Source organism: Pomacea canaliculata, linkage group LG2, assembly GCF_003073045.1.
Source record: "Pomacea canaliculata isolate SZHN2017 linkage group LG2, ASM307304v1, whole genome shotgun sequence".
Classification (NCBI taxonomy): domain Eukaryota; kingdom Metazoa; phylum Mollusca; class Gastropoda; order Architaenioglossa; family Ampullariidae; genus Pomacea; species Pomacea canaliculata.
In genome coordinates this window covers 11,210,813-11,223,498 of record NC_037591.1, presented here as the reverse complement: position 1 = coordinate 11,223,498, position 12,686 = coordinate 11,210,813, and the positions used below count along the sequence as shown (strand labels likewise).

The window sequence follows — 12,686 nt, the reverse complement described above, 5'->3', positions numbered from 1 at the left end:
TGAACTTCACCTTTTATAAGTTTTTTTAATAAGTTGTAAAACATCTCTCACATTTACTCTTTAAAAGGTATTTCTCATTTACACAATCTTTATTAGTACACTCATTCGTGGAGCAAATAATAGTCTTTTTAACTCCTCTTTCTTCTGTATGCACAAAAAAATCTGTATTTCAGATTATGCATATTTTGAAGCCACCTAATTCTTGAGACTGAATAAGATTTAATTTCATATTTGTGAACGTTATGGCCTTATGCAGCTTCATGTAAAACCTTTTATGGACAACATTAATTTTCATATTTTTTTTATCACATTCACATGGCAAACACAAAGATGAAAACTCTTCGTTCATGTTAGTTTTAGTGTGCATACACTCGCACACATGTATTCTCTTTTAAATTCTCTTTTTCTCGCTCTCTCTCTCACACACAAATACACACAACACTCACGCTCGCATTTAGCGGATTTAGAGAAAAGGAGATAAGTAACAAGTAATTAATACTGGCACAACATGGTCAACAAACACAGGCTCCTCTTACCCCATTTAAAGAATCCTGTCGACATATCAGCTTTTCAAACTGTTTGTGTCTTACAGAAAGCAAGTTAAAGCAGTAACTGATTTCATCGTTGTTATCTAGGAATGAAGTTGATGTTCAGTAAAACATTTAGAAGCATTTCAGATGCTCCATGTGGACGCACTACAAACCTCGTACACAGTGTACAAGAGTAGTCATGGATCATAAGTAGGCACAATCCTAAAGTGAACATTACTTTTAGTATAGTGTATATATATTCTACATACCATTATACTTACAAACGTTGTGCTATTTATAGCTTCACCACTTGAGCAGCACATTTTTCCTCTTACCAGATAGTTTTTCCTGTCGACCACCTGCTAAGGTACCCTGGGGCGATGGTCTGGGGCAGAGTATCGTGGCAGCTCACATTACTAAACCAGACCCGATTGCCCCACTCTGAGTTGGGGATCCTGAGGTCGCACGACAGTGGCGACAGTGTGGTGTACGCCCCCTTTACGGTCTAACAGTAAGCAATAAATAGTAATCTGAGTAATAAAATAAACTATTCCCAAATAATAATATTTGTACGTCAATGCTTCGAGAACTTAGGTAAGACAATTTTAGATATATATATGTATCAGAGAGAGAGAGAGAGAGGGAGGTGTAATTTATGTATTTTGGATAAAGTTTGCATGCCAAACAGTTTGAAAAGTCCATATTTCGATAAACATAAACTTTGATAAAATCAGTCCTTGACATGGACCATGCTGGCCTTCTCTCGAGTAATTTTAACAGCGTACACATTCACACGGATGAATAAAGACTCTGTTTAGTATGAATACTTAGTGAATGTTTAGCAGAAAAGGTAAAGTGCGGATAAACAGGGAAAAAACCAAAAAGCAAATATCGTACAACTGAAAACATTTCAAAATTGGTAATGACATAGTCTTGTCATTTTTCACTCTTTGGAGAGTGGGATGTTTGCTCGGGGCCACTTAATATTTGTTAAGACGATGCTAATCTCCTCCTCCTCTCTGCCTCACTGTACTGCTTTACGGGATCATGTGCTCATTCGACAATTGGGTCAACTGCAGAAAAATATGCTGCGCTAGAGGGGTATCGAACCCAATAGTGTACGCGCCTTCTACTTCAGAAGCTTGTGGTCTAACCACCTGGCTATTTGCTTTCCCCACTTTAGAAGCTTTTGCATAAAAAATGTTAAGAACCAAAACGTCGGGTATAAAAATAAAATAACTATTTAATGTTAACTAACGAAAATATGTTAATGAGCTGACCACTGCTTTATTTGCTTACGAAAATCGTTTTTGTTTCCTCAGTGAGCACAGTAAGTACAATATTTACAACAAAAACATTTATCATAAAAGGATTCTTGCCACTGTAAATTTTAAAATTATTTTGTCATCATCGTGTAGACTTTTGCAATCTTATATAAAGAACAGCGAGCACAAGCGAAAATAAAAATAATGTTTCCTAAAGACTCCTCCCTAAGTTCGTAAAAATTAAAAATATTTCAAACAACGATAAACGCCAATAATTTGGCAATGAAAACGACGATACTAGATTGTTAGTACCCTCCATGTGAGCAAACCTATGACAGTGAAAAGTCTCATGTCTCAATTCACATTCACCCTTCATCTGCTAGTCCGTCAGCAGTGTCTGAAGATTAGAATAATTCTCCTAATTCCCCTGTACACTTGTATCAACTTTCATCCACTCGACATTTGGCTTCAGGACTCGTACTTCAGCTATCACTCGTGAGCAATATATCCAGGTGAATACATACTTCTCTGTGAGCACTCGTTAGTAACACATCCAGGTGATGACCACTGCGACCGTGCCGGAAACAGCGGATTTTTTCACAACACATGCAGGAATACTCTAGAGAACATGTTATAAACAACATTTCCGGCTAAAAAAAAACATTCCGTAGAATAGTCCTTAGAAACACTCCCAGGTGAAGACAATCATACAATGGCGAGAAGTAGCTTGCAACACATCTAAGCATCCATCACAGTACTTCAGTGGCCGTTAGTATATCCGTACTGCGTTGAACACACATAAGCAACACATGTAGGTGTAGGTCGTCTTATTTCGAGAACATTCACTTGTAAAACACCGTGTAATTTATAGCTTTATGCCAAAATCCTGATAAAGGTAGTCGTGGGAAGAGAAGACATGTTAGCTACCAATCCAGGAGAAAAATGTGTGTAATGCAAGGAGAAGCAGGATGATGCTAGTCGGTCTTGGACAGGTAGCTTGTGCCAGGTATGTATCGATCGCTTGCGATAAGCTATAATCGATGAAGACAGATCCCTCTGAAAATAAATAATAATAAGTAAATACTAGGGTATAAAAACATAGATGTAGTGTCATTACAGGCGAGTGACTGATAAATAACACTTACACCTTACAAATCCGAATTTAGGCGTGAATGCTTCATAGTCTCAGTACTTGCATTCCTCGGAAACCGTGACAAAAATTAGGGAAATACCTTAAGTCTAGTTCTGAAAAATAAGCAAAAGGACTTGCAGACATTCTTCTGAGCCCCGCATCTTCTTAGCTTGATTTTGGAGCTTAAGAAAAGATTCTTTATTATTACCAAATTTAGAATGAGGCCGATTGTTTATCTCTCCAAAACGCAGACTGAATGACTTTATTTTGTGCATCCAATGAAAACTGTAAGTAGAATGAGATGAAGAAATCAAAACAAAACTGTACGACCAAAGTGTCAACAAACCCTAGTTATCTTTCTGGGACTGTTGTGACCACGAAACACCCCTTTTCTTCCCTCGCCATCTCCCGGCATATTTTCACTTATTTGACATCGAGATATTTTCCGCCTAGGTAGATAATTCATTGCTATTGCAATGGCCTTTAAATACTGTACAAAGCTGAATGAAGCTTACCAAAAGTGAAGTATTGTGTTGGTGACCTAGCGCCGTAGCCACCCTGATTAAGGCCACAGATTCTTATGGCATAGAGAATATTTGTTTCCAGGCCGTCCAGTATAGCCTCATTGGCGGGGAACTTCACGTGATGCTCCTGTCGCGTTCTGAAGTCTTCGTTGGCATTCCAGTAAAATACCTTGGGACACAAAATCAAACAAGGAAAGATAAAAATGAAGAAGAATATTCTCCCTTGTCTTACGTACTCGAACCATTTCACATTTTCGTCTGCCACTTGGTTGGCTTTTTATTTTTTTGTTTTATCAAGCATGCATAATAATTCTTACCACATAGGCCGTCAGTCCAGCCTCCCACGTTGTGGTCAATATACCCCGCCACCAGATTTTAACTCGCCCAACTCCGACAGAAAACACTCGAATTTCTTCTGGATAATGCCAGGCCGCTAAAAATAAACAATCATACAAAATAATAAATAAAGCAAATGTGGCTGTCTCCTTTGATTTATAAGCATGTGTTACTTTCAAATAGTTATCTTTATTTTTGGGTTGGAGTGATTGGTATGGTCAGTATAAAGATTTTCTTAGAATATACTTTACTTTTCTTTGTGCCATCAAAGTAACATAAGATGTCCTGATGTCTGTTTTTAATGTGTTTATATATATATGCGGACGTATGAATACAAATGTGCCATGTCTATAGAGTTTTACTCACGGTAGAATGCTGTCTCCATCAAGTATTGTTCGGACAGTGGACCGAGGCCAGCAGAATTGACAACTTGCACGCCCACCCACGTGTTCACCTGTACACCCAGATTAATGACAAGTCCGCTGCTCACGTCTCCATAGTAACGAATAAACTGCCAGTCCTCTTTTCGAGTAGCGTCAAGATCCTCCGGCCAGTAGTTGATCTGTAAGATGTAGAAAATATATACCAAAGAAAACAGATAAAACCATTAATGTTCAGTCAAAAGAGTTCTATATATTGTACAACTATTCCAAAAAAAAAAGAAAAAAAAAAAGAAAAGAAAACCCCCACAAAGAGAGAGTGTGTTGTACATGCCTGTTTATGAAAATGTACTTGATTCATACCCTAGAAAGGTATGTGCTTGTGTTGCTATATGTCAAACATTTGAAGCTGGTGTTGGGGTAAGGTGCTACATAATGCGTTGTATTCTTAATATTTTTTATCACAGGTTTACAAAAAGGCATATTTGTGGTTAAAACGCAAATTTTGTCTTTTAAAAGAAAATTTTGAGTTTTATGTGAACCGCGAGAAATAAATTTCACTGGTCCAGATAACGCAAAAAATAATAAATACATAAAAATCAACGAATCCACTGCTTTCTAAGTGCATTCAGAGATTTCATTTGCATGAAAGCAAAGCAGTTTTTCGTTTTTTGCCCTTTTTGTCGTTTCGATAAACAATGTTCAATGCTCAGGGAAAATCGTCTTCTCACCTGGTAGCCCAAAATATGACCCCTGGCAGCCTCTCGTGTGTCAGGTACAGGTGTCCACGACACTTCAATCGTGGAGCTGTTGTAAGTGTTTGAGACAACGTTGGTGGGAACGCCCAGTGGCACTGCAAAATTGAACAAAAATTGAAAAGGATCGCAAGTAATCTCTGATCCTGCCTATCAGACTTGGTGCCTGATCTCATATCAGGGCTACCCTGTTCAACATCTCGAGACGAAAATATAAAAGATTATGTAGGAAACGTCACACGTCTGCTTTAAAGAACGTGTGCATTTCTAAGGAGTATTTTCATGGCAAAATTAATAATCCATCGATGCTTAATTAATAACTCACAGTCTTCAGCCGAATAGACTTCTTCGATGGAAGAATTGGGTCCTTGTCCGAGGGGATTGATAGCTTGAACTTTCACCTCATACAGCAGGAAGAAGTTTTCTATTCCTACAAGGGTAACATGATGATCGTCTGTCCCAGTTTTTGTTGCCTTTAATAAACACGATTAAACAATTCATTAGCGGCATTTATGTTTTACGGAGAATATCATGCAAGAAAATGCCCACACTGAATAATCAGCAATTAATAATTTTTTTTTTCTTTGTCTTTTATTTGTGATGTGTTTGTTGCTCTTTTCTGCAGCCTTTTACTCAATCAACCAGCACTTGCTTCCAATTTGTTTGCTGCTATGTGTACTAGAGATATGTAGAAATGAAGTAAGGAGACCGCACAGACAGTAACCGGCTATTCATGTAAATAGAACCTAAACACTCAAAGGTTTGTTTTCTTTCTCAGAGTATCAGAATTCAACTTACTATGATCTAAAAATATATTAGACACGCACAATGTTTTCTCCAAAGCGACTCTCTTACTAAGACTTTATGTCCTTAACATTTAACGACCAACTGCCACAGGAACGCACGCACGCACGCACGCACGCATACACAAACCCATGCAATGATTCCTACTTTGTAAGGAATATGTTTGACCATGGTTACTGACCGACTGCCAACGTCCTGCATTCTCTGCGTCGGTCTTCTTTCTCCAGAAAACACGGTAATGTATTGACGAGCTGCCCCATTCAGACCGGTCTAACAGCTGTATCAATACACAAACACAAACAAACAGCGAGATTTAACTGTGTGTGACTCGAGCCTCAATATTAAAACTATAAAAAAGCAGTGCATCCTTTCCATCCCCTTTGCTCCTCAGTTTCGTGTACATATTAAGAACGATTAAATCGTACTTTAAGTTTTTAGAAGATATGTAGGCTTTTTGATTGTGTGTAGAAGTAGACAGACTTGTACCGGGGAACACATATCTGTGGTTATGAGAGAGCGGTGCCGGAGAAAGTTCGTTTTGTTTATTATCACAACATGCCTCTCTAATTTCTCAATCCCTTGTCTTCGCCTTCATCAGTGTTGTATGACAATTACTCTGTGTGTTTGTAACCAAGACTGACTAGCATCAAAACTGTACTAAGTTAAAAGCTAAAATATTCAAATTCTCTTCTGCTTCTGTTGTCTCACCTCTTCCTATCTTTCCTCATCTGTAAAATGTGATTAGGAGTGAGAGAGTGAGTGGGAGAGTGGGTAGAAGAGGCCATAGAGATTCTACTTACATCCCATCTTATAGTTAAATCTCCAACGCTACCCCCTCCTCCTCGAACATTGTTTGGGGCCACTGCTGGAGGGGCGTCCAGTGTTTTCACGATTGCTGTAACGATAAAAGAATACAATGTTAGTGAAAGTTGTTTGTATCAATGATATGATGCAAACTCGTGACCCGCTTAAACCGAACACAATGAATACAGCGATAACACTCCAACGATAATCTTTCATCATATATTATTGTGTAGTAAACAGGATTCTAAGAAAGTGGAAAAGGCTACCTGATGGCGTGCTGGGTGTGCCGATGCCAAACTCATTTTGCCCCAACACCCGGAAACGGTATCCAGTACCCGGATTGAGGTTCTCTACCTGCACACCTCGCTTGTCTGTTTGAAGTATGTCAGCTGGTAATGTGTCTTTTGCTGCTGCAGCTGTTGTTGCACAGAGAAATGTAGGCTAGTTAGTTTTACATCTTCTTTCCACAGTAGTTTTCAATACAACTACAAAAAGCTACACGCTGGTTCGACATTTTACAACTTATTATATTTGTGTTCGGTGCAACTGAGGCGGTTGGTACCTGTCACTGTATGTATAAACGTACACTTGATTTCTTCTCTTTAGGCTTGTGCTCGTGTGCTTGGGTGTGTTTCTATATTCAACCCACCTTTGGTAGTGAAGAAAACCGCTAGATATAAATGAAGAGTATTTCTTCCCACAATTTGATTTATTCTCCCCTGCTTTCGTCCAGCTACGAGACTCACTAAGGACAGGTTGCCAGTCATTCGGGTGGAACTCGTTCTCGGCCTCCACGATGAAGGCCACGACCGCCCCGCCATTGTCAGCTCCGACTGTCCACATCACCATGATGCTGTTCTGAGTGACTGACTCCGTTTTCACATACAAGCCTGCTGGCATACTGGGTGGTCCTGCATGGGGTGGACAAAGAAAAGAGTTTCATGCAATGATTTCCACATTAGCAGTCAAATCTAGTCAAAACAACATCACGACTGGAAAGTGCTACTTTCGACAAGCACTTTAACTACAGAATCTTCTCAACAAGATAATCATGCCCATTGTCTATTTTTATGCTGCTGCTGCTGCTGCTACTACTACACCTACTACTCATAATAATAATACGAGACATGAACAACATACAAAGGACCAGAGGATAAACAACAGTATTGATGACTAATTAAAGATAACTGAAAACGAACAAATATAGAAAACGCAAAGAGGAATAGGGTAATATAATCTAAGGGTATCATGATTCTGCAGAGAAAGACGTGTCAGAAATTTTGTTAAGGGGAAAGTGAGAGAAAATGTGAGAGAGTGCAGGAGAAAGCTGGAATAAACACCTCTAACGGTCAAGTATCCACTTTTGGAGTCTGCAGTAAACGGCGTCTGAAGAACACAGGTGTATTGCCCTTCGTGTTTGAACTGAACACCCTTGATGTACAAACCAGTTCGGCTAGATGTCTGTGTATCATCCACCTTGAGAACATGAGCAAAAAAGTGCTATTTAAGCCAATAATGCCAGTGAAAAGTATTCTGGACACCAGTCCACTGTTAATGACATCTTTCTATGGGAATGAAGAAAAAGTCTTGAAGCAGATGAACAAAGCGTCGAATACAACTTTCCTAATTCAAATAAATTAACCAAATACATTTGTGTAAAGATTAAATACCTTGACATGTATTAAATTATTTTAGTTTGATTTATATAAAGTTTCTATTTGTTTTTAACTGACACCTGCCAACCGATCTCCAATCGTCAATACCTGTGTGATAAAGAGAGATCTTGCATCAGAAATAAAGAAAAGAAAAAAGTACTCCAAACTTACTACAGAAAATGTTGGATCTGAAATATCCAGTAGATAATTGTTGAAGTACCAAACATAGTTCACATCTGTAGTGGGATCCCTAGAAGCTAAACATTGCAGAAAGGCGGTTTCATTGACAATAGCGCTGACTGCGGATGGACCGGTCGCTATAGCAGCGCCACCTGGTAATAACAAGAGAAAACTCAAGTAAATCTCTTCTGTTCATCAAAAATTGAATATAATGATCTTTTTTGATTCGTTTCTCCCAGGATTCTTCTTTCCTCTTTCTCAAAACGCAAACAAACAACAGGTGAACTCTCTATTGTGCCAACTCATTGCCTCCCTGAAACTCTTTCCAACAGCTGGAAAAGGGGATTATTATTATTATTATTATTATTATTATTATTATTATTATTATTATTATTATTATTATTATTATTATAGAGAGGTACTTTGGTTAACCTCTGCAGCTAGAGTAGGTCGAGCAAACAACGCTCTGTTGAAAAACATCTATTTAAAAATATTTTACACATAAATATGTCTGGCACTGTGAATTTTCGAGTAGTAATTGCATTATATAACTCACTTCTGACATTTCCGTTTCAAAAATTTGTACATATATGTTGATTTACTTACAAAGGATGTCACCACAACAGCGACATTTCGCCAAAACTTACTCGCGACAAAAATTGTGGTGGAGCTCTCGGCTTCTCCACCATCATTGACAGCTTTACATGTGAATGTACCAGCGTCCGAACTTTGTAAAGTCTTTATCAGCAGATCTCCATTGGGATACTGTATGTAGCGACCGTCTGTGCCTGTCGTCAGCTCACCACCATTGCGCAGCCACGTGATCTGAGGCAGTGGGGCTCCTTCTGGGTTGCACTGAATGACGATGTCACCTCCCACTGCTCCAGACATTTGATCAGGAAGCGGGTTTTTGGAAAAGGATGGAGGAAAAGCTGTTAAATAAAAAGAAAGGAAACAATTTCATTGACAATTTTATTTTGACACTCCTCGTCGATGATTTCAATATGAATTTTGAGAACAAGGACGACTTTGTCACTAACAAACTTCGTGATTAATTAGAACAAATCTCTTGAATTGGGACGTGTGCTATCCGACCCATAAGCACATTCAAACCCTCTATCAAGTTGTTTACCACCCTTCCACCTTCGTAGAGTTCGTTCCTATGCACAATTTTTTTTACTGAAGAATTCAGTAAAGCTTTTATCGCCTCTCGTGTTTTGCCTCGGATCACGACAACACTCTTAGCTGGTCGTCCTGACGCCATTTTCTTTCTCCTTCAGAAGGGCTGCACTAGTACTTTGCAATTTCTTGGTCAATAAAACTTGCTTAAAGATCTGTCACCAGCTTAAATCGAAATGTCTCGAAAAACTGTCTCGACGTTAAAAGATGTGTTCTTAAACAAATAATGGCATTTTTGTTCATGTAGTAACGATTGTCAATGTTAAATACTAAGAGTTATCACGAAGTAATGGCATTCATCAACAGATGTCACTAAAAAGTAACAATAGTCATCAAGAAGCTCAAGACACTCACACAGAACTCTCAGCTGCGCGTTGCTCATTTCGGAACCGTAAGTGTTGACAGCCTCGCACTGGTACATCCCTTCGTGCATAGAGGCGTCCAAGTTTGTTATCACAAGTATGTTTTTGGACACCTGCACTCGAGTATTGGGGTCAGAGGTTAGAGGATGGCCATTCTTGTACCAGCGGTAGACAGGAGACGGGTTTCCTCTGGCCTCGCATTTCCAGGTAAGATGGCCACGGATGTCAGCGTGCTGATGCTTCAGAGGAGCGACGAAATATGGTCGTGCTGAAAAATATGTTTTGGCTTTGATACATGTTTATGTGAGTGATTGTAGTTAACAAAATTGCATAGACGTGTCCATGTGCAATCCTGATGTCTGTGTATCTTGGGTACGGGTAGTCAACCAGATTTTCCGAAATAGCACTGCACCGCGCCTATTTTAAGTTATGGTATGGAAACATAAATGTTCTGAACAAATTGTCAAAGGTGCAAGGTTTGCACTGTCTGTTGTTCACTTACCTCCAAGAGACAGGTAGACGGAACGAGTGTCCTTAGCACTCGACGTCCTGGTGACGGTACATGTGTAGGTGCCGGCGTCCTCCAGCTGGGCATTACGGATGATCAACACCCGGTTGTGATCCTGGAGGACTGCCGAGTCTGGAATGGGAAGGCCCACGCGCTGCCAGGAATAGTAGAACGGAGTTGTTGATCTGTACACAACCAAAGACAGTTGCAAAAAGCGACTACAGATGAGCTTCATGTATTTTTAAAGACGCATATGAGTGAGGCTACAGCCAACATGAGAGTTGAGACCATGTGTTAATTACACATATGTGTAGATGTACGATACTTCCCGATTACTCTTTTTCTGTTCATGGTGATTTTTGTAAGTGTGTATCTAAAGAACGGCAAGCAAGAGACTTCACCCAGATTATGGAATATAATATCGTGCACCAAGCTTTGCTCACTAATTAAAAATGCATTTCACAAGACTTTGAAGAGCTTTCGAAACCTTTGCGTGTAACAAATTAATGAGTAGACAAGAAAGCTTTAACGTCAGACCTAAATAAAGCTCATGAAGTCTTAACTACTGATAGGAAACTTTGTAAATTGTTGCATATAAAATGTTAAGCAGATCGACTTACGAGCCGTAGGCAAAACATTCCAGCCGTACATCCTGGCCTCTTAGTGGGGGCTGGGGAAAAACAGCCGGGAAGTCGTTCTGGATTTCTGGTCCCCAGTTGGACTTTGGGGCTAGGAGATAAACGTTTGTTAGCAGCAGCGGTATTAGCTTGTAAAATCATCTTGTTTCTGATGTATTCAAATGAGTTTAAATGATGATGATGATGATGATGATGATGATGATGATGATGACAACAACAACGACGACGACGACGACGACGACGACGATCACAGTGAAACTAATGTTCATGGTATAGCATGTGCGTGTCTGTGTGTGCAAACGATGTGATTAAGACTGATTAAACAGCTCAAGCGTGACTGACGTACTCTGGTCACTGACAGCTAGAGGTATGGGAAGTGAGAATCGAGTTGGGGGCTGATTGGTTCCGATGGTGAACTGGTTGACCCCAGTCAGCTCCGCGATACACTGGTAGCGTCCCTCGTCAGACCTCGTTACCTGTTGCAGTAACACATCAAGGTAGGCTTATACTTGTGTTAAATCCACGTCTCTCAACATGCAGCATTTAAACGTACACTGACCTACCTATCGCACGTATTCCACAAACACATTCTTCCACGTGCTCCTCCGTCACACACACACACACACACGCACGCAAACACACACAGGGAGCTCTCACATGCAAATATCTACACCCATTTACACTGAAAAAAAGAATCTTCCAGAATGACAAACATAGACTTAACTATATGTTTGCGAAAAGTACATCCAAATAAGTCTACACTGCATTTAAACACATGAAAAGTGAAGTACACAAGCACACAAATAAATCCACATTAACAAGACAGGAACTCAGACAAACATGACAATACAGACAGTTAGGCTGGCGGTAGGCAGACATACTGCCAGTTAGACATACAGACAGGCAGGCAGATAAACAGACAGAAAATATCAGTTATGGAGACAGAGATACAGGCAAGCAAGCAATGACACAGGCGTGTAGACAGAAATGTAGGCATAAAGACAGGCAGACAGGTAGACATATCAGATAGGAATAAGGAAACAGGAAAGCAGTCGGTCATACAGACAGACAAATACAGGCAGATAGATTAGACTAGCAGGCAGGTAAACAGGCAAGGAGGCTGACAGCAGACAGATATGTAGGTGGAAAAAAGACTGGGAGGTAGACAGAAAGGTAAACGTTTGTCACAGACATTACACACCTCAGAGAAGTACAGCTTCCCGTTGTTGGAGATAAAGATGTATGACTGAAATTCTGGTCGCATGAACTGCGCATTATCCTTCAGCCACTGGTATTGCACCGCTGTGACAAAGATAAACACGGGACCCAATAATGCAACACTGCATAAGTCATACACCACTGGACACAATCGTAAAATACTTTTGTTTCAGAATTATACCTCTATACATATAATGGAAAATATATCTACAATATTGTAAACCCCCTTGTAACCGATGATTAATAAAATTAACAACAAACAATCCGGAATCACTCAAAACATTTCATCACACAGTTTAAAAAGTTGATGATTTAATTCTAATAATTTATGGTTTATAATGTACATCCGCCAACTCTCCAAATAATGACCATCAAAAGGATCTATGATGGAAACTATTCTTATTGATGTCTCCTAG

General features: G+C 39.6%; 1 protein-coding gene across 1 annotated transcript in view; it reads right to left on the bottom strand.

The window, feature by feature from the left end:
* The window catches only part of LOC112556412 (contactin-3-like), a 31,628-nt gene continuing 18,942 nt past the window's right edge, over positions 1-12,686 (bottom strand). The window contains exons 10-27 of the mRNA XM_025225400.1: positions 12,254-12,354; positions 11,399-11,528; positions 11,035-11,143; positions 10,409-10,599; positions 9,899-10,174; positions 9,013-9,297; positions 8,357-8,517; positions 7,871-8,006; positions 7,277-7,441; positions 6,797-6,946; positions 6,527-6,621; positions 5,908-6,003; positions 5,248-5,395; positions 4,899-5,020; positions 4,154-4,349; positions 3,769-3,884; positions 3,443-3,620; positions 1-2,851 (exon numbers count right to left, since the gene is read on the bottom strand). Coding sequence (XP_025081185.1) covers positions 2,715-2,851; positions 3,443-3,620; positions 3,769-3,884; positions 4,154-4,349; positions 4,899-5,020; positions 5,248-5,395; positions 5,908-6,003; positions 6,527-6,621; positions 6,797-6,946; positions 7,277-7,441; positions 7,871-8,006; positions 8,357-8,517; positions 9,013-9,297; positions 9,899-10,174; positions 10,409-10,599; positions 11,035-11,143; positions 11,399-11,528; positions 12,254-12,354 — 2,792 coding nt within the window. The 3' untranslated portion in view covers positions 1-2,714. The remainder of the gene's footprint in view (positions 2,852-3,442; positions 3,621-3,768; positions 3,885-4,153; positions 4,350-4,898; positions 5,021-5,247; positions 5,396-5,907; positions 6,004-6,526; positions 6,622-6,796; positions 6,947-7,276; positions 7,442-7,870; positions 8,007-8,356; positions 8,518-9,012; positions 9,298-9,898; positions 10,175-10,408; positions 10,600-11,034; positions 11,144-11,398; positions 11,529-12,253; positions 12,355-12,686) is intronic.